The 27868-nt window shown below is 45.7% G+C and overlaps 1 protein-coding gene across 1 annotated transcript; it reads right to left on the bottom strand.

The window, feature by feature from the left end:
- Positions 1–3241: 3241 nt before the first annotated feature.
- RNF128 (ring finger protein 128) lies at positions 3242–26706 on the bottom strand. The gene is made up of 7 exons (XM_030228892.2): positions 26268–26706; positions 14465–14712; positions 10419–10490; positions 9756–9838; positions 7111–7207; positions 6132–6309; positions 3242–4671 (listed from the first exon to the last, which is right to left on the bottom strand). The coding sequence occupies exons 1-7, from the start codon at positions 26704–26706 to the stop codon at positions 4535–4537; spliced, it is 1254 nt and encodes a 417-aa protein (XP_030084752.2). The 3' UTR covers positions 3242–4534.
- Between the last annotated feature and the right edge of the window lie 1162 nt (positions 26707–27868).

The following is a 27868-nucleotide window of genomic DNA, read 5'->3' as shown; positions in this document are numbered from 1 at the left end:
TGCTGGGGATTTACCAGCTGAACTGATGGAGTGGTTCCTGCATGGATCCTGCTCCTCTAAGAGCAATCCCAGAGAGAGTGTTTACCATTTAATTTTCTCCATTTAGACAAGCCTCTGGATACAGGAAATTAAGGACCTAACACAGAACTTCTAATTCTGATGATAATTTTAAGGAGAGATGCCCTTGGGATTTCCTAGCTTGCCTTTTGGTGACTCACACACACACTGGACACATTAGGACATGTGTTACTTGCTTATATAACATTCCAACTTTGTTAATTGGTTAATATTTAACAGCAAAATGCTACTGCTTGGAAAATGTCTGGTTTGTATTTCTCACCATGTTTCAAAGTCTTGAATGTCTTTTCCTTTTCCAGTTCCCTCAGGCACTGGATTCTTAATCAAATACTGTTCAGATGGAAAGAGTGCTCATCTATGGGCATGGAGGAATTTATTTATAGCCACTTGAAAACCTTCTTAATCAGTGCACAATTGTGCTACAGTGTAATCAATGCCTTCTACAGCAACACAGATCTATTTTGTGCTGCAGATTTTTTCTTTCACTTATTCTAGACTTATCCTAGAAATAATAAATTACTTCCCTCAAATAGCCATGTCAAGATTACATAAATAAAATAAAATAAATAATTAAATAAATAAATGTTGGATTCACTCTGTATAACCAGCAGCTGAACAACCAGTGCAGAGTTACTCTAGGAGTATTACATAATTTTTTAGTTCACACTGCATGAACACTGCAATTTGATTTCAATTTTCTCTTGAAACCAAAATTAATTGCTGAAGCAAGTAGATTTCCTTTGATCTTTTCCAAACTGTAGACATGACACCCCTGCAGGAGAGGAGTCCCATTCACACCTGCACAGGAAAGGCATCAGTCTAAACCAGAGGGAAAAGGCAGGGCTACCTTCTGTGCTGGTGTGTCAAACATGGAAATAAATTACATTAAATCACACAGGCAAGGTAGATGTCTTTATTTATTATGTTCAACTGTAAGGTCACTTGAGAAGGGCAGAATTTTCCCTCTGAAGACTGAGATGGACTAAATCTCTCCATTTTATGAAGAGTCCAACTGCCCTGATGACTCAAACTGCTTTATATGTTTGCAGCCCTCATCACAAGTCCTGCTTTTCCCCTTTAAACAAAATTCTCATCTGAAAGTATATTTCCATAGGGACGTCTGAAAATTTTACTGAAGTTGAGAAAATTGTATTCTTTTGATTTGAAATTTAGAATGAAGCCCTTCTGTTGTACAGCCTGAATTACAAGAGAGCACAGTCATCCAGCACCAAGGCTTTCTGTCCTGCAGGGATAAAAAAACTTTCCCAGTCCTCCTCTGAGAGCACACAAGTGTTTGACTGAAGTGTCTAGATCAGAGCATTCCTGAGGGGCAGGGTAACTCCCTCCCTTTCCCTAAGGGAGTGAGCAAACACTTGGAGCCATGCCAGAGCCTGTTGAGTTTGCTCTTCGGGGACAGAAGCATTGACATGTCTGTGTGACTCAGAGGGAATATTAACACAGTCAACAGGCAGACATTTTAGCAACTGCATCACTTGTGGGCTCATTATGTCCATTTTCTTACACATGAGCAATAGCATATCTATAGAAAACCCCAAAACTATTGCACAAGAACAGCAGGTTTTTATTGCTTTTCAGGAACAACCCTAGCCCCAGGCACACTCCTGTTGGCTTCTTGCTTAGAGGAAAGAGTCTGTCATGCCACCCAACACACACAAACATATATACACATGACCCAGAGACATTCTAACCTGTGGCATCACCAAAAAAGTGACCATTTTGCTGCACAGTCCCCTAAGTGGGGTTGGTAAAGACAGCTGCTACCCATAGAAACTCAGAAATACAAAAAAAACAATCGTGGACTTTGAAATTTCTTTAAGGCAGTCTGGCAGCAACAGACTCAAGTTTAGTACCAAGATGGTGTTCACAAAATTTACACTTTCATTTTTTAACGAAATCCTCATTTTTAAACAAAATCCCTTGCACAGATACAAATTACAAACAAATCTGCACAGGTAAGAACACGGCAGACTTGCAGTAGCTCACACACTGCTCAGGTACTGACCCTGCATGTGTTCCTATAGCAGTGGTCACATTTGATATTAGAACCCTCTAAAAATTTCCTTCTGAAATAAATCTCTCTGAAAATCAGCATAAGTACCCTGAGCAAGCAAGCCTGCCTAGAGAGATCACATAGACATCATCTGATCCTGGAAGGTTCATCAATGGGAGCTTCTGCAACCCCCCAGTTCTCCACTGGTGCATCCCTTGAGAAAGGGCTGTGCATTCACCTTACCCTTAGAAGTACAAGTCCTGGGGGAAAGGCAGTGTGCTGCTCTCAAAAGGCAGTAAATCTAGAAACAAAGCAACCCAAAAGGTGCCTTTCAATGTACTGAATTCATCTGAATCCCTTCCCTTTTTTCCCTTGAACATCAGATTTTGCTCCTTTTGCATACTAACCTGGTAGATGATTTCCTGAGTCTGTATCCTCGTAAGATTCTACTACATTGCAGCTTACACACCACAATAAATTTATACCAACTTTGTGAAATAGAAATGGAATTAAGTAATCAGGGGCTGCATATTTACTGATCAGCTATCCCTTTAACTGCTCTGCACTTCAGAGGTAGAATAAAAAGGCAATCACAGCAAATGACAGCTTCAGAGTGGAGTCTGATTATAGTCAGCTTTGCAACTGGAGCTCAGAACCAACTGGTATCTTCTAGACTAGACTTGGAACTGAGCTATAAGGAATCACAAGACTTAACTGTTCCCAAACCAGCCAGAACAGAACAAAGGACAAGAAATAATTTTTTAAATGTTTTTTCCTCAAAGCAAATGTAGACTTTGGAGTAAGGAAGGGATGCTGAGCAACCTGACACAGGAAAAGTGAGATGCAGCCTCTGGTCTTAAGTTCATATGGCAGACTGCCTTGTGCTGAACATGCCTACAAGCACAACTCACTGAACACATCCTAGGGTGGCTGGGTTTTCCTTACAACTACTCGGTTTCAGCATCTCAGCACAATTTCAATCCATGTAACAGTAGCATCCTGCACATAACTAGCTCTCCTTATTCCAATTACTTGGAGCAAACACTGCTTCTTTTTGGCCTCCCAAAAGAAGGATGTGTTTCAAGGTTGTGGGACAGGGCAAATTCAGCATCTGCTTCCATGAGAGCTGATAATATTTTATGTCAGTCAGGATCATCAAAAATAGTGTTTTATTTACATTTACATTTTCATATTCAAATTCAATACAAATTACGAAATATTTACAACCATTTCATTTGTACTATAGCTAAGAAAATTCATTGCTTTCCCCCCCCCAGACTCTTAAGTTATTTATTGGAGGCTCTAAGACAAAATCCTACTAAACAATAGAAACTAGTCAAAGAGGCAGAGGTAAAAAAATAAAGTGCATTTAGAAGATGTCCTTAGTTACCTTTCCTGGACAAGGCCAAGTCACTTACAATTGAGGCACCCAGTGTTCCTACTTGACCCCATCTCAACTCCACACAGAGGACAGACAGCTTCTCCAACCCTCTGTTACACTCACAGGACATCAGCCCTCCCTGCAGCTTATGCACTTGAGCAAAACAATGTACAGCAACAGTCAGCATTTTTCAGAGATTGGATGATTTCTGAGCAAAACACAGCAGATCCTTTTATAAGAACCTATCTTTTCATCTTCAGCTGACTCTTTCCTGAAGTCATCCCAGACTCCCACAAAGCCAGGACTCTGGCACATTGCTGGTGCTAGAGATGGTCACAGCTCCTCAAATCACTTGAGGATCTTTCAGTTAACTAATGTTAACGAGGTTTGAAAAGTTCCTGCAGTTGTTCCCTTTACAGTAAGTGAGATTTGGCCTGTCAGCTTGCAGCTCTCTTTTCTTCCCCTTTAGGAATGTGTGGTTGGCAGGCTGGAGTTGAGAGGTAGAGAATCAGTTGGTTTCTAGAGAACCAAAGACACTATGGACAAAATCCAGTTTGACAAGCATTAGTTTGCACTTTCTCCTATCAAAATAGTGCACTGAAGCATTAAATACCATGTTGCTTTAAACAAAACTGTCTCATAAATAAGTATCAGAACAGATCAAAATAAATTTGTTGACAATGAAAATCCACTTGAATGAAAAAAAACCAAAAAACCCCAATTCAAAACAATTGAGACAGTGGAGACAACTATGAAACGTGAAAAATCTTCTCACTTAACTCAAACATGGTAGAGAAGCTTTGCTGAAGATGGAATTTTTGTTTTAGTTAAAATCTGCTGGTTTTCTTTATATTTAAGACAGCTTTATCTGGAGAATGTTAAGACTCCTGCAGGAAATACAGTTTTAAGAAAGGCAAACCATACAATTATGATTTGGACAAGTCTCTTTATCTAAACATTGCCAATGCAGTATTTTCTGCAACAGTCTTGCAACTTTTGGTTTATATGGAATGGCAGTAGGCAGCTCCTTGCAGAAGGCTTGCACCACGTGGCTGGGCATGTTCTTAGGATGTGACTTCACAAACAATTTTGCTTTCACACACTTGTGTTTCATCTCCCTCAAAACCTGGGTTGTCACCATGTGAAAGGACAGTCACAGTGGAGGGCTGGGATTCTTCACTCACAGGATGTGTGTTGTCACCTGTCCAGAAGAAAACCAAGTCAAGATGAGTTAAAAAGTGCTGCGGCCAAGTGTTACCATCCTAAAGCAAACCACACAAACCTGATTTGCACAAGCTCAAAAACCTGCATTTTCCTGCAGAGATGGAAATCCAAGGCCATACCTCTCTCCTGCTGCCCCTTGTTAGTTTGGGAGCCCATTCTTGCCACTGCCTGTCCTTTCTGGAGATGCCTGCTCAGCTCAGGAGTGCTGAGCAAGCTGAAGTCGTGTGCATAAGCCACAGAATCCAGCTAGGAGGATATTAGCAGGTCTTGGATCCTAAGGCTGCTGAAGGCAGGCACCAAGAGCAACTCAGGATAAATAGAGACCAGGCTCAGGATAAATTGAGGGCGGCTGTGCTGATTTGGAGAAGGCCTTCTCCCTACAGACTAACCTTGTCTGGCTGATGTCCCTGTGTGTCCTTCCCCCCTCAAGTGAGAATACACAACAATGGCCCCTGTAATGTAAAGGCCCAGCATGCCCTGAGTTATTTAGAGGGATGCAATCTCAGCTCCTGATGTTTAGCTCACAGGAAGTGTCCTCTTCCCTACTGGGGTGCTTCAACAGGGCACTCCCAAACACACACCACTTGCTGTAGCAACATGTCCTGCAGGAGACAGGCAGCAAATCCCAAATTTTCCCATCAGCTAGGCTTCCCTAGCTAGGGAAATGGAGCATCCCCTTCCCAAGGCCATGCCACAATTCAGGGGATAGTTACTTTCATTTCTTTACCTGCAACCTTTTAATTTTTAAAGCCAACAGCAACACTGAGTACATGTGTGTGTGTCTGTGTGTGTGTGTCTGTGTGTGTGTGTCTGTGTGTGTGTGTCTGTGTGTGTGTGTCTGTGTGTGTGTGTCTGTGTAAAGCTGAGCACTAAAAAGACATTTTTGATTTGTTTGCTCTTGTTCGAGAAGATAAAGTATTTGGAAAATCTGATATTCTTTACAAATTAACACTCTCTAAAGCCAAGGATGACTCAGCCTTGGCAAGTCTGAAATTCTGTTAAGTATCTGTCTTCTTTATCTTCCACCATCTAAGTTAGAGCAAGACTGACTCCCCACAAGTTTTTTGTAAGTAACTACTTAAAGCAGACAGATCTAGTAGCAAAGCAACACTCACTCATCCAAATGAAATCTCCAAAGAGACAAAGGGACAAGGGACATCTTTGGAAAAATCTCTTTGCTCTTGAAGTAGTAAGCCTCTGACTTTGAACTATTCTTTCATAGACTTTGGCTTTTAATTCACATTAAGGTTGTGTTTCATTTGAAAAGGAAGACCAAGTGTCAGAGCTAAGAGCTAAAACAGAAGGGAAGATTAAGATAACCCTGAAAAACAAAGTATTCAAGCCCTGTGAGATGCTATGAAGGCAACTCCCCCTAATTCACAGCCTAAGCAGCCAAGTGCAAATGATCTAGCAAGGCAGATGAAAGAGCAGACATACTTTCTGATGGTGCCTGTGCCTCCTGAGCAGATTCATCTGGTCCCTGTACAGAATCATATCCAGATGATGCTGTTTCACTAAGATTGTCCTCTTCATTAACTATAGTGACAGTGGATAGAGGTCTTTGGCCACTGGATCCTGGGGCTTGCACAGGCTCAGAACGTGGTTCTACATCCATCTATGTGAACAAAAGAGAAAGTGGTTAAATTACAACTTGGCAGGAGGGTGCATCTTTCTGGGAGAACAATGCCTGCAAGGACTGAGTCCGGAGCACTTTTACACAGAGGGAAAAACATGAAATGGAATAAAAGCTCTGCTGTTATCAGAGGTGCATCAGAGGTGCCTAATTGAGTGGGAAGCTCAGACACAGCTTCTGCATTTTTGCCCAGTATCAGGAAAAGTCTTCCTTCCACTTAGTGCAGATCTGCCCCACCAGGCAAACACTGGCTCACAGTTTAGCTGGTCCAGGCAGCATCAGGCACTGGCAACAGCATCTTCCTCTGGCACTTGCAACAACGAGCAATTACAGAACACACCAGAAACTCCTGATGTATCCCAGGAAGTCATGCAGTTCCAGAAATGTCATCTCTGCTCACATATTCACTTTTCAAGGGCTCCAGGTGCCGGTCAACTAAGACAAGCTGGTTTCAGGGACAGTATGAGTTGTCAAAGTCTGCCTGAAGATTTGAGAAAAACCCTTAGCTGTGAGCACAAGAGTTAAGAGTGATTCTTCTGTCAGGCATGAGTCAGCTCTGGCTGACATTCTGCCCAAGCCTTTAGGTGATACCAACTCACAGGTCAGCTGCAGGCTTCCCCAAAAGGGACACCACAATTATTCCTACAGCATCTGGCCACAGGCATGGCACACCTGTGTTATCACCTGAGCTCTAGAGGCAGCATGAGAAAGCTGAAGGAGTGGCCACACCACCAGTGTTACAGTGTGACTGGCAGCTGCCACCAGGGCAGGCTGCTGGCTTACCTCAACACCCAACACTTTGAGGATGTCACATTTGCACAGAGGACACGTCCCATGTTCCAGAAGCCAGGGGTCAATACAGGTCTTGTGGAAGACATGGCTGGTGAAAGAAGGTAGCCAACAGGTTAGGTTTCATACTAGGAGATTGCTCATGTGCCAGCTATGAAGGACCCTTTTGTAACACCAAGAATTTATTCCTTCTAGAATGGATGACCTTATTTTGCCACAAGTTTCAGCTGAAAGTTATAGGTAGTTGATCTTTCAACCTGTAGCTGGTTTGTGCTTATTAGTACCCCAATACAACTTGTTATAATTCAGCAGTAACATTTTTGCTACACCTCAACAGTCTAAAGCTGTTTCCCCAAAACTGTGTACAATATATTCCCAGCTGATAATTTAAATGATACAACTATGGACATCTCAGCCTTAGCTTTAAAGGTAACTTCTGTCATCCAGATGTATATTAAATAGCATTTGTTTCTGTTGTAATTACATAGGCAAATCATCTCACAGAGTTATGTCCTCAAGATAAACTGTACTCCCACCCATTTACTGTGTCTGTGCAACCACTGAGTATTCCAAGTGGATATTTGGCAGGCTGTACACTCAAGAAAGTAAATATAGCTCAGCCATCACAGATGCAAATGTGTGCTTCTATTAAGACACTCAATTCCACAATGGGTTTAAATTAGGCCACAGATTTAGGAGGAGGACTTGAAATCCTGTGATCTGCCTGTTCCCTCAGCCTGAACAGAAACAGCAAGGCAAACAAGCACTGCTCGGTATTAATCAACTCTATTATGAGGTAAGTGCAAAGATCACACATCCAGTGCTCAGCAGCCCACACTCCAGCAGGAGCCAAGGATTCTCCAATTCAGCTCACATCATGGGCACTTCCTTCCAGCTGCACCCACGTCATGTTTGGTATAAAACCTGAAACTTTCTTAATGCCTGATTATTTTAAGTCCTTGAACTTAATACTGGACTTGTGAATGTCTGCAACTATAAATGCCTTCAGTTTGACTCCCTGGGCAAGAATGCCCTTGGCAAATACCCACACCCCAGGGACTCAGATACCATCAATGTGAATCATAGCAACATTCCTTTGATTGGTTCTTTCACAGATACAGTTAAATGCTTTCAGCAAGCAGGGTCTCAGTGTTGAGGTCAACCACCAAAATCAAGCACGTTCTTGCAGTAAATATTAGTTTATAACTCACATGAGGGAAAATATAATATGGTTAATACTGGCAGATATCACCACTCATGAAGATTATCAAGTCCATGAGTCATTTTAAGCTAGCATGCCTCTGAGAGCTGTATTTGGGCCACAGAGGAAGAAAACATCACAAGTGCATGTAAAAGCAGCAAAGGCAGCAAATTTGTGTAAAAGAACACAATCAAAAGTTGTTACTCCACTCTTACCCAAATAAGTCATGCTTTGCTTGCAGGTTCATATCAAGATTAGAAGGGTTTATAGGGAAATAATGAGAAGTCATGTCTCCTATCAGGCAAAGTGTCTGGAGCCTGTCTACAAGTTTCTGGACTCATGGCACTTTAGTCCATTACTAAACAAAACTACCTACGAGCATAAACATGACAAGACAACTGGATAATCATTAACGTACATGCCTGAAACATTATTCAGTGTTGGGGTTTTTTTAAAGTATTAAGCATTAGATCAAAGGAGTTGGTTGATAACACCTTAGCAGACCAACTCTCTATTACCAAAACAGCTTAGAGGTCCTACTGCTTGGGGGCAGAGAAAGCCTTTGCAAAGCTGTAACCTGGTGCACAGGTAACTCCAGCTGAGATTTGCCAGTGTTTGACAGCACTGCTCAGCACACAACAGAAGCTACCCATTTTTCTATTCTTCAGAACTTCATTTTCCTACGTCAAAATGTTTCCAAAATGTTACTTTCTGTAACCCACCCTGAGGGTCAGGACACCTCTTCCTTGGCACAATTCGGGTGGTTCATGTGGCAGCCCTCTGATTTTAGAAGCTTGGCCAGAGCAGTCCCAGCCAGCAGGCACAGGGGGAAATCCCACAGAACAAGTTTCCTTCAGCCCTGAGGCAGCTTCACTGCTCACCTTAGGAGCAATCACATGAAAGCCTTAGTGCTTCACTACTGGGCTTCCACAGCAGCGAGATACAGCAGGAGAGAACTGTAGAAAAATAAACTGCTACAGCAGCTCCATCTTGGTCTCTGTTTCAGAGGATGCATACAAGAATAGAAATGCTTTCTTCTAAACAGCAAAAGCCAGCATGTTTTAACAAATTTATCAGAAATACAACCCTCGTAGTAAACAGTAATGTAAGGGACAGGAAACAGGCAACATTATGCCAATTACCTGCAAGTTAGTGGTAACATTCTGAAACACCAGCAAAGGAAGAAATCCTCACCAAGTCCTGGCATCCCAGTGAGGGTCACTGTGGCCTGCCAAGTTGTGTGTCAACCCACTCACAGGGGAAGTGATGAACAAAGGCCATTGGGGCACACTACAATTGTGTAATCACACTGTTTCTGTTGTTCAAAACATTGTTTTGATAGACATTCAAGAATTCTTGCTGCAGAACTACTTGAGGAAAGTTTGTTAACTAACATGGCAGAATTTTGGATAAGGGGCCAGCCTGGAAGACAACTTACTTGCAAGTCAGAACACGCATGACATCATTGGGCTTGTACTGCTCAAAGCACACAACACAGGAATCTCCATCTGGACCAGTTTCCTAAAACAGTGAAATGAAGTTACAGCTTTAACACACTTTGAAAGCTTCCTATGAACTCCAGTCAGATTTACTTTATGAAGGGGTCTAGCTAGAGTCATCCACGATGCTCCCAAATATAATCTTATTTAAACACACTTCATGGATTACTCAGAGTCAAGCTGACACTACAAAAGAAGCATTGAAAGTTTAAACCCATGGTTTAGAATTCCAGCTGAAACTGTTATTGGATTACTGGAGGCACCAGTGTAGAGGTTTAGAAACTGCTGCCTCCAGTTTTAGTTACAAGAGCAGCTAGGGAAGCTGATTAGATACTAGCTTATGTTTAAGCCTTCATGCCAGCAAATTTGGTCCTCTCACACCAGCAAGACTAGAAGCAAGCAGCTAACAAAATGAACTGGTTTATACTGAATAGAAGTCTTGAGGCCTGGAAAAGGACCTGGTCTGAAAGAGGAGCTGTCTCTGCCACCAAGAGTTACAGGCTCAGGGAGGCTCCTGCCTCCTGCTCCAGTCCTAGGGAGCTGCCCAGGTTTCATGCCAAGGCTGTGCTGCAATGCAGGGGAGATGACAGGGTCAGTCCTACCTTGTCCCCTTCCTTCAGGGTGCGCAGCTGCATCTGCTCAATGGCCTTCTTGGCCCTGGCCCTCAGCCGCCTCTGTGACACAAAGCAGTCCTGGTCAGACACTGCCATTTCACTGTTCATTTACTAATACTTACCCAGGTGCCTACTGCAAGCAAGCAACAGTTTTAAAACCCAGATGTTATCAGAATAAGCCAAGTAAGCATGACCATGCTATTTGGAGCCAACATGAAGTGGAGTTTCGGGACATACTGATGCAGTTCCTGACTGGAGGACACACCAGACACACATTTATGTCTGCTTTGGTTGTAGCTAACCTTCTCACAAAGCACAGGAATTATGTGGTTTTTAGTTTGAGAAGATGAAAGATAATACCCTGATCACATTAGACCCAGCTAAAACAAACTGAAGCTTTCAAGCTGACTTGGAACAGAAGACTGAACACGGAGTTCAACAATCAATTGGTTTATGTTATACTCACTTTAGGACACCTTCCTGCCACAAACATTCTGATGAAAGGTGAAATATTCTTTGCCAATCAGCCCACTTAGCACCCATACACCCTGAACTACTCCTCTGCTTCCACTGCTTTACAGCTTGCCTGGCAACTGTTGCTGTCCAGCTGTCACTGCAGCTCCTGGGATTATCCCAGGAGCCAAGCTCTGTGTAAAGGTCACAGGTTGGTGCTATTGCACTGACTCAAAGAATGGGACTGTCCTCTCCTACCAGGTGCACTTCAGGCAGTTCTGGCAGTGCCATCCCCAACACAACACTAACCTCAGGGACAGACCAGACTCGAGTTTTGCAGCTAACCAAAAAGCCTCTTTCCCACTCCACTGCTCCGTGCAGGAGCCCCACATGTTGCCTTTCCAGCATTCCATCTCCTTAGGCATTTTAGCTCAGTTAGATGGAAGTTTTCCAAGTGCAGTACTGGTGGCACAAGCACAGAAGGACAAGTGGGACGAGGGCTTTGGCTGACACCTAACAATCTTGCAAGGACTGGCCATTCAAGTCTGCACAACATTCCTTGTGCTAAAGCAGTTAATAGCAAACAGGTTGATTTATACATCCCCCTGGGACCCTGTCAAATAATCCTAGCACAAAATGAGCCATTTTTGTATTAGTATTGGGTTTGTGCCCTAAGATAAGTGTATCCATGTGCATGCTTTAGGAGTTCAATAGCTGACAGCTACTAACAACTATCAAGGAAGAGACACACACAATCCAAAGGTGAGGGATGCAGACATGCGCATTTGTTTAGAAACAAGAATTACTGAGGTTTTCTTGCAAGTTTGTGAAGTTCTGCTGAAGGCCTCAATATATGTTTCTGTATGTCACTTATGGCTAACTTTGAAATGATGTTGCCCTTGTCAAGGTTTGAGGCTGAAGCCACAGGGCAGCAGCCACAATCCTGCTGCTTGCTGAGGCCCCCAAAAGTCTGAGCAGCAAACGTGGTAACATCAGCTGAGCAGGAATGCAGCAATACAAGCACTTCTCACACATGGCCAGAACTGTCACCACTACTGGTTATTAACTGAAATCTAAACTTTCTAGGAATGTACTCCCTCATACAATATCTCATCTACACATCTAATGTCAGGCCAAGCATATTAGACAGGGCCCAACTGGCTGCACTGTTAATAATTTACTTGAAACAATATTTTAAGTTTTGCATGGGCACCACTTTAATTGCTCCTCGTTAAATGCATCAATGACAAAGTCACCTTTAACATTGATTTTGGCAAGTACAGCAGAACACCCTCCAGGGGATGGAGAAAGGTTGCAGAAGAAGCTTTATGTTGAATAGTCTACCAGGATACTCGAGCTTGGAATGTCAAAGCATTTTGTGAAGCCAGGTTTTTCAAGAGAATGTGAAACATGGATGATATTAGAACTAAAAAATCCCCAACACAGAAAAAGCTAGGAAAAAAAAAAAAGGCTAAGTTGAGGAAATAGAATCAAGATATTACAAAACAGGTCAGGTCCCAACTCCTATCCAGGCTCTGGCAGGTAAAAGTAGTGAGGTATCTACATGGGAAAATTAGGTTTGGAGTCACTCAGTCCTAAATCTTCCTCGTTCAAAGCTGCCAATTTTACTTCCAGCCCTTTCTGCACAGGGGTGCCTTCCTGGCACCCTGGGAGCACGGCCATGGCAGTGCAGAGCAGACAGCTCTGAGGAGGCTGGGAACTCCTGCTTTTCTCCTGTAAGATAAGTTCTTCCCCACAGGTAGCTATTGCCATTGAAGCAGTTTTGAATTGTTGAAAGTTGAGCAATTTGCCTCCTCCAAAGCCATTAATTAGGTAATTTCTCAGCTGCAACATCTAATCTTTATGAAATCAAAGGAAGCAAAGACTTGAGCCAAAATTAGAAACCAGGCCACAGATAACATCAAGGGTCATTTTGCTCCATTAAGAAAGGTTACTATATTGAGAACTGAATTTGTCAGTACTACACTGACTAGAAAAGTAGAAAGCCACCTACCACACTTGCCTCAATTCTCCACCTTCCTGCTCACTGACCTCCCAATGCAGGAAGAAACTGCAGAGGTGGAGACTTGAATTTCAGGCCCAGAAGAGAAGAGGCATTCAAGAAGGAACTAGCAGATTGCACAGTGTAGCTTGCTCAAGAGGAAAGAACTGCTCTGGTTTAACTGTTAGGTTAGGACAGATGTGCTACCAAACTTCTCTTCTCACTTGGATCAGAAGCTGATTTGACTGGCTTTTCTCAATACTCACTCAAGTTCAAGCAAAGGGCTGATGGTGACAGGAAAGCCACCAAGATGTACCATACAAGCCAGGAAGGTGTTTGACTAATATTCAGTACTTCCTGGAGCCAAAGCACTTAGAACTCTCAGACTCTGGAGCTACACTAAAATCCAATCAGCAGCTAACAGGGCACATGGCAGCATCACCTTTTACTGGTTCACCTGAACTAACAAGAATTTTCTTGTTATTCTTTACTTACCTAATCACTAAGAGGTCAGTCTGAGATGCCAGGGTATAAAAACAATTGAAAACAATTCTGGATTGTCTTTGAGTTTCACTTTGACAGAATAGTATATTTTTATGCCCTGACAGCAGAGAGAAGCTTTCTTGTATTCTTATATTCCACAAAGCAGTTCTTGGAGCTCCTTGATTTCAGTTCTGCTGAAATCCTGTGGAACTGGCATGTCATTTATCAATGCTATTTTTTCAATCTGCAGCAAGCTCCTTGTGCACATGGAACCCAAGACTTCTAGCCAAGCAGACTGAATTTTCCCAGTACCAGCTATCACTGAGGCATTAATAACACCTGCAGTTTCTTGAAAGCCTTATAGCTCACGATTGCACTCTTAAATACCTTCAAAGGAGGAAATATTTAAATTTGATTTAATGAACAGTGCATAGGGCACCCAGATTTTCCTGCTCAGATTTATTTAGCATTGTTAAACAGAGCTGTGAGACTAAGGTAGATGGCAGGGCATTGAAGGAGGAGATTGATCAGCAGGAGACTTCATCTCTGTCCACAAATGTCAGCAAGAGAACAGCATCAGCTTAGAGACAACTCCACTTTTCATCCAGGACTGGCAATGCTACATCTCACAGGCAGATGGCAACTTCCAATATTTCCAACCCTGAGTCTGTCACTATAATTCTCAGAGAGCTTTCAGTCAGAAAGCAGCTTTCAACAAGCAGCAGCCTCCCAGCCTGTAGCTAAAGTCAAGCCCTGTTTTGCAGACACACTTCCAGTCGTGTCTCCTGTTATGGCAAGCACATAGGCAGTGCTATGTGGGAAGGATGAGGGTCAGCTAAAAGCACTTTAGCTCTCTCTTTAGGGAATATTTGTAGGAAACACAGTTAGCTGAGCACAGTCAACTTTTCTCCATGCAGTTTACTCTTGTAAACTCTGTTCTTTTGGAAAGTTTTAAGCTGCACAAAGATGTATGTATCTCTTAGCATTTTAAAGATCAAACAAATTGAGTAATTTTGGTACTTAACCCAAACCTACAAACCTCAAGATCCACACCGTGGAGGGTTGGGGGTATAAAGACACAACAGCACAAACTCACCTGCTCCCTGGACTGGGCCCTTGCCATGATGAGTCTCCGAGCAGAGTAAGAGACATAGCAGCCCACAGTTGCTGCTGCCACCACAAAAAAGGACACGGAGATGAAGAGGATGGTGAAGATATTCATGGAGAGACTGCGCTTTTTGCCCACTTCGATGACCATGGTGACTTTCAGGCCGCTCTGGATCCGGTGCAGGATCTCCATGCCCTTCAGGTTGCCAATCATAATTGCAACAATCTTTTCTGCACCTGCAAAGAAGAGGAAGCCGTGCCCAGTTCCCAGGTGTTGTATCAGAGGCATTGTCCTAGATGCCCTGCTTCAAGTGATAAAGAAATGGCTGTGAGAAGTTTCTAAATAGTATTTATAGATTCAACATGAACCAATGAAACAAGTGTCACCACTGTGTGCTTGTCCAGCTGAAAGTGTGTCCCATTACCTGTGAGAGGCATTGAGTGAACCATGTTTCATTCCTCTCCACAGCATTCCTCACTCCTATATAGGGCACAGACTGTCCTATTTTAGACACAACACTTTGGTGATTTACATTTTAACATGCCTTTGAACTACATGAAGTTAAAAATAAATCCTCTACAGAGTAAGGTCACTGGGGATTGTGATATCTATGTAGGGATTGCTTCCTGTAATGGATCCAACTCCCTCCCTGCTGCTTCTTAGCACCTCTTTTCTAAATTTGACAGTACTTCTGAGTACTTCCCCAGACACTGAGCAATCAAAGCCATAGATCACCCTTCACTTCTGTATTTTCAGCAGCAGTAGAGAAATTATTGAGGGAAATTGCATTGTGAAGTCTAAGTGGTTTTATGAGTTTCTACTGCAGATTCAGAGGGAAGCAAATATGAAGGGAGATGTGCTCCACTTTTAAACAGTTGGGGGCAATATGCCAAAGGCTATCCTGATTTTAACAACAGGTTTTATTGGCTTAATTGAGCACCACAAGTTACAGGAACCAAGGTGCTTACGGTAGGAAGAAATTTCAAGCAACTCCAGTCAAGCACAGACCAGAGCAAACTGGTTTCCTTTCAGTGACATGCAAAGGCTTGAGGACACTTGATACCCTTTGTAGAAACATTAGAAAGTCCCAATATAACAGAGAGGCTCTTAAGAGGGGAAAAAGGGGAGATGACTAAATTATCACTGCTCTCTCTAAACTAAATACAAGAAAAGCAGATTTGAGAGCAGCTAATCAGGAGTCTCACGACATTAAACCATCACCTGCAAAACATTCATAATAGACATTGCATGGGGGAAGAATAAAGAGTGTTACAAAGTGCTATTTTTAGCTAACCCGCTGGCCAAACACTCTTTAATGAGAAGACCAATTGTTTTTCCCTCTGCTGAGTTACTCAAGTTATTTCCCTCTGCTGAAAGTTATTCAATTTTCAGCTACCAAAAAACCCCAGGATTGGTGTTAAACCACAAAGGCTGTCATTGGAGAAGTGTTTATTAGTGTTCCAGCTTGTTCACATAATGCTTGTGATCCAACACAGCAAGCAACTTTCCTCAGTGGGACAAAACTCATATTTTATTCAGAAAGCTCCTCGTAAAGACAACAACATCACACAGAGAAGAGGAAAAAAAAAAAGTCTCCCAGACTGCAACTACTCTTAAGGATGAACTAGGGCTTATACATCACATATAAAATGAGCTGGAGTCAGGTGTTAGCAGGAAGCAAGGAAGTCAGAAGCTGAGACTTGCTTTCATAAGCAGGGAAGAAAGCGTGGAAGAACAGGCTGCAACAATGAGAAAATAAAAAGCCTGCCAAAAAAAACCAAAAAAACCCCTATTCCCCTACAGAGGGGATTTCACAGTAAATCTGTCTTGTAACCACACATGCACAGCATAATAGAATAGCAATTCCTATTAATGAAATATCCCCATCAGCCTGCAAAACCAAGGAAACATATTCCATTTAAGTTTCAGACTCCATAGTTAGAATGCCATCAGATGACAGCTTCAGTCCTCACTGACTCTTCTCAACCCCAGGGATTCCTGCTGCAATTTCAGCTCTGCTGTAGATGAACAAATGTGAGTGGGCAGCTGGTGGCCTCAACTCTGGCACAAGGGCAGAAGTGAGTGGCCACTTCCATCAGCACCTTTGTGACAACTTCTGTGCTTCCATAACAAAAGCAAGAGAATCACCCCCACCCAAGACTTCTTGAGCTGCAACTTGGGTCCCATTATGACAGGTACTGACACACGTTATGGTGGCCATGAGACCACCAGCCTAGACAGAGGTCCTGACAGGGCTTGGCCATCAGGCTGGAAACAAGGTATTTGAGAGGTGTCTTAGGTGGCAATGGGAGATGTAACCAAAAGTATGTATTCTATTACCAGCTGTTAAAACCAGGTGGGGCAGTGTTCTTCATCTCCTCCAAGACCCACCTTCCCTCCAGGGATAGCTTCTATTAATGGGCCATTGGATCTCACTGCATGACTGATAAAGTTACATCATCCCAGTGAGAGATGTTCCACCTGGGGGAGGAGCCAAGCATTCCTACCTGGATATAATCTGACATTTGGAACACCAGAGCAGCCTTTTCCCACTGGATTCCCTAAGGAAGACCAGACCCATCTACATCACCTGGACCTTCAGAGGAAAACACACCCTTGTACAGCACCACTGCTTCAAGAGAACCACACCTGTCACTGCAGGAACACTGCAGCCACCATTAATTGCACTGCTACCAACACCCTGACCCACAGGGTGTCAGGTTGTATCCTGACTCTGTCAGTGTTTTTGTACTACTGCATTTATTTTAATTTTCCTGTTAAATTGTAGTTCTGACTTGGGATCTCTCACTGGTTTGCTTTCAAACCAGCACAAGGGACATCTGCAGAGGTACCTCCAGCACAGCAGCTGCTCTCAACCGCCAGCTTCTTGCCCACCCCGACCCCAGCAAAGCAGAGGGAAGTCAGCTGTGCACAGCAAAAACCTCACAGAAACCCAAGTTCTTTGCCCAGGTGTCAGCTTTCGTGGTTCAGCTGAAGCTTCTAGGACAGTTTTTAAGGGACACTAGAAGGTGAAATGATTCTGCTGCCTGTTTAGCTGATGATGGGCTCATTGCTAAACAGAACCAAGACCTGTTCAGTTAAACATTGCCCAGCCTCTTTCCTTTCCTTTCCCATTTCCTGTGAAACGGGAGAGGGAAAGTTACTCAGCTCTTTAGGGAAACACAACCTGCCTCTTTGGGCACCTCCCAAACTGTAAGGCAGCAGCAGGTCAGAATCTGAAGGAAATGGGTTGATGAAGCACACAAACCCCATGGTTTGGGGCAGGAAAGTGCTGGGGCACAGCACATTGGGCCCACAAGGAGATGCTTGACTGGGATCAAAGTTTGACTTTCCTGGATCAGTTTGACTTAGATGTGGAGTGCTGTTGCATCTATTTATAGCAGTATCAACATCTACCTATACAAAACTCTGCCCTGCAAAGATTTCACTTGTTCTGCCAGTACACTTCTGGTCCCAAACATGAAGTTACAGTTTGACAGTTCAGTAGAGAAATGAGATATACCAGGGGGACATAGAGCAGGGAGCATTAACTTTTGCCTAGTACACACCTGCCTTTTCACATTCATTTAAGGTGATTATTGTAATCCAGTGCTACGCTTTTGTGTGCTACAGATAAATCTATCCTGCACCAAGCAAGCTGTAGGGCCTGGAGAGCACTTGCCCCACACTATTTAGAATGCAATGGTACCTAATCTGTGCCTTAAAAATGCTCACTTTTAGCAATAAAATCGCAATCTATTCATGCATTAAAACACATCAAGGCAAGGTACAGAACCTCAAGGCCAAACAAATCCACTGACCAAAGCCAACTCAAGAGCTCCAAGTCACTTCCTCTATCCTCACTCAAAACCAATTTCTCAGCTCATTGAGGCATTGCAACCATTTTTCATTGTTTAAACCAAACACATTCAGCTTCAATTAAGTTATGAAAGACCCCTTCATTTTGGTTTAAAGGCCTCAGTGTAACTTTGGGCAAATTCCATAGATCTTTCTCTTCTTGGACAGTGGGAGCCAAACCTCTCTAATGTCTCTATCACCATTTACCAAGGACAGGATTTAAAACTGATGGACCCTTTTTGTCTTTGGAACAGGCTGAGCTACAAAACAATTTAGTGAAATAGTTTTAAGGGCAGTTTTAAGAAAAAAGGTATAAAACATACTAAGTAGGCAAGTTGTTTCAGAACAAGGAAGAAGCTAGCATGCCACACACAGCCTCCAACATTTTGGATCCCATCATTTTTTTCCCCCCAGCTTTCTCAGAGTCTGAAGTTTTGCCTCATCTTTAATCAGACTAAAATTAGGTGCCCACAGTACTCCTGCACTCTGTCCAGAGAGCAGCACCTTGTGCAACCAGTGCCTCTGCTCTGGCACAGCCACGCTGCTTCTCCCCAGGAGCAGCGCAGCTCACCCCAGTGTGCCCAGCACTCCGCTTGGGAATATCCCCACCCCATCCTTGCTGCTGGTGGAATCACCAATCCATTTCAACAGCCCAGCTGGCAACCACATAAGCCACCCACTCAGAAAAAGCAGAATGGAAAAAATTACTTTTGATTTTGAATGCTTCATATATTTTAAAAAAAGAAAAAATAAAAAAGAGAAGTGAAGACTTTGGTGGTTGAATTCTCAAAGAATGAACAGGTTCTCCTTCACCAGAGCAGAAATGCTATCTGAAGGTTCTTTCAGGAGATCAAATACAACTCCAGCCTTGGTGCCTGGATCATTTTTATCTACAAGATATGGTGCTTGTAGCCCAGAGCAGTAATAGCTGTGCCTTATGCCAAAGGAGCTAGAGGTATTCCCCTGGCACCCCTCCAACCTCACCATCAGCAAAAAAGGCATTAGGAGATCAAGCTATCTCCTGTTCTTTAACATGAAAGACACTGTCAGTTTACAGTGCAACCATTCTGTACCAGTTTGGCACACCTGGCTCCTCAGGCATGTAAGAGGAGTATCTGATAGCCTATCTTCCATGCCCAGAAAAAACAAAACCACTACGTCTTGAACACTGCTTATCTCACTGCACTTGAATAGTAAGAAACGGGATTTCTGGTGGTTATCGAGCAGGCTGGTACAAGCTCACTGTTATCTGTTACAGTAGGAGGAAAAATAAACTAACAGTGTACACAGGCTGAGCTGGTATTACCAGCCTTACGTAATTCACCTCAGATGACAGCCAGCACTGCACATAAAAGGCATCGAGTCTCAGCAGCACTCCCCACTCTGGGACAGGAGGGCTCTCCCTGGCCTCAGACACTACAAAACCAGACCCTGCAGGCCAGCTCTGCTCTCATCCACGGTACAGTGTGGATAAAAAATAAAGTGCTGGCTGCTGTCATCCACAGGAACAAGGCAAAAACCTCATCAGGAATGTGCCCATGCCCACAATCATCCTCCATCCCAGACACTGTCAGAAGAAACACTTTTATTGCCCTGTGATAAGCTCTCCCCTTTGCAAGAGGGGAAGGTGATTACACTCCTAGTTCAGGAGCAATATAAGCCTGGATAAGCCGACATCGTAGGCTTGTTCCTTCTTCCCTTGCTTTGCATGTTCTGCACAAACATTACCTGTCACCAAGATAAAAGAACAATTTACATTCATGTTATTTTGCAGTTATTTAAAGCTATAGCCCCTTATGATCTAAATTGTTTGACTGAAATGCCTTTTTCCTCACACTATTACCTAAGCTTAATTAAATCTACTTTCAGCTTTCTTTACTTGGCATATGGCACTATGTCTGGTCTCTTCCTCCTAAGCCTTTCCACATCCAGGAGCAAGCATTCACACAAATCATGGAATGGCTGGGGTGGGAAGGTACCTCTGGAGATCACCCAGTTCAACACCCTGCCAAAGCAGGGTCTCCCAGAGCAGGCTGCACAGGATCACATCCAGGCAGGTTCTGAATATCTCCATCAGGGAGACTCCACAACCTCTCTGGGCAGGCTGTTCCAGGGCTCAGCCACCTTCACACTAAAGAAGTTTCTCCTCCTATTCAGATGGAACTTTCTCTGTTTCAGTTTGTGCCCACTGTCCCTTGTCCTGCTCTGGACACCAATGAAAAGAGTCTGGTCCCATCCTCCTGACACCCACTCTTAGCACATTTGTGTGCCCTGATGAGGTCCCCTCTTAATCTTCTCACCTCCAGCCTAAACAGGCCCAGCTCACTCAACCTTTGGTTGTATGACAGATGCTCCAGTCCCTCATCATCTTCACAGGCCTTCTCTGGACTCACTGCAGGTGTTCCATGAGCCAAGGAGCCCAGAGAACTGCACACAGAATCCCACATGAGGCCTCACCAGGGCAAATTAGAGGGGCAGGACCACCTCTCTTACCTGTTCCTAATGCACCCCAGGATCCCATTGGCCTTCTTGGCCACAAGAACACACTGCTGGCCATGGACAGGAGTCCACCAGGGTAGGTGGGGTCTTCTTCACAGCAGCTGCTTTCCAGCAGATCAGCCCCAGCCTGTATGGGGGTATTCCTCCCCAGATGCAGACACTTGCTAAACTTCATTAGATTCCTCTCTGCCCAGCTCTCCAGCCTGTCCAGACCTCCCTGAATGGCACCACAGTGGAATACTGGAGGTGGAAATCAACCTGCACTCTATTCGGTTTAAATAGTCTTATTATTTGTCAAATGAATCCAACAGTTACCAACCCCTCCACTCCCCCTTTTGAGCCTTAAAGTGCTACATAAATGTTCCTGTCCCCTGAATCTTAGAACATTTACAACATGAAATCATGCTCTAAAACAGCAGCCAGGACAGTAACATTTTTCAAGGGCACAGAAATGAATGAGATCTTGTAGGACAGCTCTCTTCACATGCTGTTTGGTCAGTGGCACCTGCAAGACTAAAGTACCACCTTTCAATCTAGCAAACAGCACCTAAAACCTCCTGGAGAAACAGCAAGCAAAATTCCTAATGAAAATTCTTTGGTGAGTTTACTCCACAGCTTTCAGCAGTTTTGATTTAGTAGATACATTGCCCACCCCCTCTGGATGAGAGTGAGCTCACCACCAAAATCCCTTGCTCCCCACATGCTGGTGGCAGCTAAGTGCTCACTGGGAAGAAGTGAGTCTCAGAAAGCTAATGGTAAAATGATGCAAATGGGCCCAGCCTCAGCCAGAAAGCATCTGTCTGTGAAAAGATGACAGGTCACAGTGGACACAGGGGAACTGTGCTGAGCTGACTGCTGTGTGCTCACCAGCACATTCAAGGCTGGAGGCAAACAAGCACTGCCATTGTTTTAGCATCATGATGTCCCTCACAATGAAGCCTCTGCTACCACAGCTGTCTCTTTGGATTTTAACTCATCCCTTCACATTTCAGCAGCCCAGTAAGCCCAAAGTGCAAGGGCACTTCACAGACCTATTTCAGGCTACCTAAGGGATGCTGCCTACCCTACAGTTTTCCATGGCACAGAGGTACCTAAATGATATCAAAAAGAGCAAGAGCAGGGATCAGAAGCTGTCAATAGCACCAGTTAGTCTGATCCAGTTTCTCAATGCCCCTCTGTTTGCTCACAGACTGCAGTGCTGGGGCAGCCCCAGTCACTGTCACACCCCACCATCCTCTGAAGGTGGGAGATCAGTCACCAGCCAGACCCATGTGCTACAGCTCCTTTTCTGAATGCCACTCCAGCTGTGACATTAATTTATTCTAAACCAAGCAGCCAGGAGAACCAAACTGAATTTGAGCACATAAAGACAAAGCTCAGCACATACACATCAAAAAGCTATTCTCAGATGCAGAGAACTCCAAACCCCAAACACTACAGACTGCAAATTCCAGCCAGGCACAGCAGATGCATGCAAGGTCCTTCTCAAAAAGGAACTGCAGGAAGGGCTTAATGATCTGCAGAGGCTCATCTGGCCATAGCCAAGGAACATGAGAGAGGAAGTGTCATTAATTCGATCCTCCATCCTCATCCTCTCCGCAGATGTTCTCAGCACAAGTCTTCTCTCACTATTTGTTTACACAAGGCTTACAAAGTCTCAGCACAGCCTGCCTTGGGATTACAATTCTGACTCTAACGGTTCTACAGCTCCCATCAGCCTTTCAACACCTTGGCAAAGTTTTAGCTTGTTTCTGAAGATCAAACCTCACAAAAAGCAGTGGAGCACAGCCAGACACTTCTGCCATACACGGTTTTCTCTAAGCATGTGGAGGTAAGGCTTCACCTCAGTGAAACTCCTGCAGAATAAGTTAAGTAGCAGTGCTACATATTTAACCTTTCCTTCCCCTTTCACCCACTGATGCATGTTTACACTTGAACTAGATCTTGTTAGCCTGATTCACGCTGTTACTGCTTGAGGCAGAACCATTCAGTTGTGTTCCCTGAGAAGAAGCCCTCTGCAGATCAGGTGATGTGCTCCTCAAGTCTAGAGTTACACCATAGGACAGAAACCAAAGAAAATTATCACAGTTGCTTTCTGACCTGCAAAGAATCCTCCTTCACCAGCTGTAAGGAAATACTGAACAGCAAAGAATGCTTCCCACAGGCACCACCATGCCCTCAAGCCAAAGCCACCTGACAGCCTGGTTCTGGCTTAAGGCAAGGTCCACCTTTAACACAAACCAGCTCTTGCCCTGCACTTTTTTTTCCCCACATGCTGCTGGTTTTCTCCAATCAAATGTCTTTTCCAGAAGGTCAACAGAGATTACAGAGAGGTGCAATTATGAGCACACAGAACTGTACTTTGAAACCCTGCTCAGCCCGACACAGAGCGGTACCATCTTAAAATGTGCACAGTTAAAACTCAAGTTTGCTAATTGATATGGGTTTGTGCTTACAAACCACAAAGTAAATTTTACTTTGGACTCCATTAAATTCTTCACATTCTACCTGTTAGAAATGATTAGGCAGGATTTGATCATATCTGATTTGGCTATTCACTACATTCTGTTGTTTTAATTGCCAGAGCGGTTTGCTTTTTTTGGGTAGCTTTTGCTGTTTCTTTTTTTTTTTTTAAGTTGGCACACCAAAAGGTTATATGGAGAACTAATGCAATGAAGAATTCATCAGACTAAACATGATGATTATAAGAAAAAAGTCTCTGGAAGCAGGATGACTAGGACAAACACTGCTGCAAATACGGGCCCATTTAAGTCTCTAAACAAGAAAGTTGCTTCAAAAGCCAAATCTGAAGGCCCCAGAAAAAGGCCCACTACACTTTTAGGAAAGCTTCTGTTAATAACTGTGTGTTTTGTTGCTACCAAAGTTCTTGGAAGAAAAGTGTATTGTGCCATGCAGAGCCCTCCCAGAGAGATCTTCCTTCTCTGCTCCATGCCCCACAGGTGAGAGGAGAGCACTAGGTACTGCTGGTTTAATTCCCCCCCACCCCAGCAAAGCCATCTCCTGCTACTTCCCACTGCCTCAGCTTGGAGGAAGCATCTGGCCTTGCTTGGTTTCTCTTGATGGCCCCAGTCAGAGCAGAAATGCAGCCAAAGAGGAAACCCATACTGCAGAGTCACCACCAGCACAGCTACAGCCATTGCAGACATGGTGGGAGGTACAGTTGCACAAAGCCCATTCTTTAAGGGGCATGGCCACCTTCCCCCTGGCTCCAGGAGAGTCAGAGCACCCAGTGCCACCAAGGAGGCCAGGAGAGGGGAGCCATCCCAAGGCACAGCTCAGCAAAGGGCACTATGACCAGCTCTTACCTCCCAAGTTTGAGGGGCAGTGCTGTAGGCTGAGCTCATCAGCACTACACAGGGGATGCCCTGCACCTGGCAAACAGAAAGAGGCTGATGACTTGCAGCCAGCTCCATCCTGGCTGTGCTGTGTTCAAAGCCTGCAGTGTCTGTCCAGTTTGACCAGAGAGCACTGACCCCCAGCAGGGGCAGGAGGCAGGGTGGCCCAAGTACAGCGTGTCACCAAAGCCCCATGAGAGAAGGAAGAGCATGGCTGTGGGAGAGCCAAGAACAGGGACTGGCAGACAGACACAAGGATGGAAAAAGAACTCAAGTCCAGAGAATAACAAAAGGGAGGGTGGAACAGGAAAGAAAGTGAGGGACTAAAACAAGGACAAGCAGTAAAAGCAACAGCAGCAACAAGCTTAGTCCAAGCTTAGCTTAGCAATTGTGCTACGACATGGCATGGAGGAGTCAGGCAGATTAAATAAGTGGTTTGACAGAAGCTCTCTTCTCCAAGGAGCCCATCCTATTTGTCTGCAGTTCAGCTAGGAAGTTTCAACATGCCCTCGAGTATCCATCCCATCATGCAGGATAATCAGCACAGTTAGAGCCACTCTGACATAAATGCCTCAGCAGAAAGCTTAAGGACAGCATAGGAAAGGAGGGAGCTCCTCTCGGAGCAAACCCTGCCAAGAGCCCCTGGCTCATTTCAAGAGGCAGCTCCCAGCAAGGTTAAGATGCTGTAAGTCTCCCAGCAGCCAGGATGGAGGAGGGGCACAGGGTCCTTCCCCTCAGGAACAGGTTCAGCAGTGACCTACCAAGGCCAGCAGTGCCAAGGGAGCTCCTCCAAGAGCTGCAGGATTAGGCAGGCACAGTGAACAGGGCTCAGGGCAGGGACGCTCTGTCAGTTCAGCAGGAGGAACTCGCCCAGCAATAGTCAGATCTCAATAGCATTTGTCAGCTGATGATTTGATTACATAAGAAAGCCTTGCCTCAGAAAGGCCAGAGCCTAGCCAGACTGTATGCTTTGAATTCTTAAAGCAGAGTAGCAACAGTCCTACAGCTCTTTAAGATTGCAAGCTCATTAAGACAGCAAACCTCCAGAGGCAGCTACTGTTTTCTTGTCTCACCAGAACACTTGCCTCCACTGCTAACAGAAATCCTCTCCAAACCTTCTAAGAGGATTGCTGCAGGGACATAATTATTTTTAAAACCACTCAGAGCTTTAAGACACAGTACTCATTTTCATTGTTCAATTTCTCTCCAGAAGATGGGGCTTCCCAAAGCAGTGTCATTTCACAGAACTCCAACATACCCAGGAGGAAGCATTTCTGTCCAACAGCTGGACAGAGCCACCAAAGCCACTCATCCTGTCACATACAGGGCACCTGCCTGGACTGTGACCAGAAGGCATTTACACAGCTTTCAGCCTGGGTCTGTTCCTCAGGTAACATTAGTCTAAAATAGAGCCAAATCTCACTCTTCCTTTGAAAGATGGGCAAGTCAGGAAAAACCTTCCACTAAGTAGGAGACTTTCTATAGCAAGAGAAGAGGAGCTCTGTTATCAGCCTGTGCAAAATGGAAAACAACCTTTAAAGACCTTCAGCCGCTTGCATTAGAAGAGGCATTTTGCTGCTGAAAAGTGACCTAAAGAAGAGTCTTGTACTTCGCTTATGTCTGAGCTGGTTACTGCGCAGGGTACAGGGAGAAACAGCACCTGAGTGTGGAAACCCAGCCTCCTTTACAGCCCCAATCAACTCCACAGGCTCAAGAAGCATTAAAAACCTCAGCATCCATCACCTGTGGCAACTACAGGCTCAGGCCAGAAACCCAGGGCCCGGTCAGAGCCCACTCGTCCTCAGCCCCAGCAGCAGCCGCACATTTCGGACACGGTTACTCATTAATAGGAGAAAAAACAACATCATCAGCTCCTGAAACAGCACTGGCCAGTCCGGGCAGAAACTCCTGTGGTGCGGGGAGGCAGCGACATTCCCGGCTGCTACCGAGGAGCCGCGGATGTGCGGCGGGGCCGGGCCCCGTTCCCGCAGCCCCCGAGGAAGGGAGGGAGGGAAGGGGCCGTTCCCAGCGCGGGGACCCCTCTGTTTGCGAGCCCCCCGCCGTTCCCCGGCGCTCACCGTGATGGGACATGGGCAGCACCTCGTTGCCGGTGCCGCGGTAGTTGTAGATGACGGCTGCGGCGGCGCCGCGCTCGGCGGCCAGGCGGATCTTGTGGGCGAAGGAGCAGCCGCCGCCGCGCTCGATGAGGGCGAGCCAGCCCGGGGAGCGGCCGGCCGGGGGGGCCCCGCTGAAGTTGGTGAGCGCGCTGCAGGCATTGAAGGCGTCGGGTCTGTCGGGCAGCACCAGCAGCCCCTCGGCCGACTGCAGCGGCGAGTCCAGCCCATACAGGCCGCTCTCGCTCGCCTCCCAGCCGCTCCGGTTGCGGTCCACGCCGTTCTCCCACGACACGTTCAGCCAGGCGGTCCACGCCGCTGCCGCCGCCGCCCCGCGGGGACCGGGCGGCGGGACGGCGCAAAGCAACGCGGCCAGCGCCAGCAGCGCGGCCCCCGACGGCATCCCAGCACGGCCCGGCCCGGCCGCCCCGCCGCCTAAAGCCGCGCCGCGGCTACCGGGGGAGGAGCGGGGCCGCCCCCGCCGCGGCACGCCCCCAGCACCGCGCGGCACCGAACAGCCGCACCGCAGGACCGCACCTCACGGCACGGCATGGCATGGCATGGCACCGCACCGCACCGCACTACCGCACCGGACCGCACCATCGCACCGCACGGCACCGCGCACCACCGCACCTCACCGCCCGCCGCCGCGGGAACCCCGCCGGGATGGGCCCCCACCGCTGCCCGGGGATTGGGGACCCCGGGCGCTGCGATGCTGCGGGGTGCGCATCCGGGCGTCCCCCTCGCTGTATTTTCCCGGGCGCAGTGCGCCACCAACCCACGTTTCACCCGAGGGGATGCGGACAGTCACCTGCCCAGCCCTCCTCTCAAAAGTGCTGGCTCCTCCTGACATCACCTCTCGGGGTGATGGGTGATCCCGGCGTGCCCCCAGGAAGGGTGGCTCACCTGTTCCATCACGCCCCGGCACAGCGGCCTCCTCCCCCAGCCCCCCCGGTGCCCGCAGTGGGCAGAGCACGGGGGGCGGGCAGCGGGACTCCGGGAGATGCCGATCTCCTGACACTCCACAGCGGCACCAGCACTGAGCCAGCCTGCTTCCAATAGCTGAATTCATGTTTGCTGAACACTCAGCAGCACGGTGTCTGTCCTGACTGATGTTATCTTACAAAATACTGGGTTAGCACTGTACCCTCACTGGACTGGCCACTGCTGTCTCAATCATTTGACAGATGCTACAAACCTGCCACTTCAACCAGCAACCCCTTTTTCTAGTTATATATTTGCTGTGTTTGCATCATTAATCATTATTTGATCTATGGAACTCACAACAAAAAGTCCTGTTTCTCAAGGGCCCTGCTGTTATTTTTGGGGCAGCCAGTTTGCATGCACCAGTCCCTTGCTCCAGCACTTACACACTTTTGCCAAGTTGTCCTGCATCAAACAGTGCAATCAGAGTGCTGGCAGAGTCATTGCAACCAGGAGAGTGAAATACTATAGAGCCGTGCCAGGGAATTAACAAAGGAAAATAACATGAGAAAGAACATTTAAAGCTCCTCTTCTCCAGAGAGCCACTCTTGAGGAGGCCTTGCCTCTTATCAGCTGCTCTG

This window comes from Serinus canaria, chromosome 4A (assembly GCF_022539315.1).
Source record: "Serinus canaria isolate serCan28SL12 chromosome 4A, serCan2020, whole genome shotgun sequence".
Classification (NCBI taxonomy): domain Eukaryota; kingdom Metazoa; phylum Chordata; class Aves; order Passeriformes; family Fringillidae; genus Serinus; species Serinus canaria.
The sequence above is the reverse complement of the archived record's forward strand: the minus strand, read 5'-3'. Positions and strand labels throughout refer to the sequence as shown.

Coding starts and splice junctions, on each gene's coding strand:
- RNF128 (XM_030228892.2), bottom strand. CDS start 26,706: ATGCCGTCGGGGGCCGCGCTGCTGGCGCTGGCCGCGTTGCTTTGCGCC. Junction 9,839..10,418: donor CCCTGAAGGAAGGGGACAAG/GTAGGACTGACC, acceptor TCACTGTTTTAG/GAAACTGGTCCAGATGGAGA. Junction 7,208..9,755: donor ATGCGTGTTCTGACTTGCAA/GTAAGTTGTCTT, acceptor TTCTTTCACCAG/CCATGTCTTCCACAAGACCT.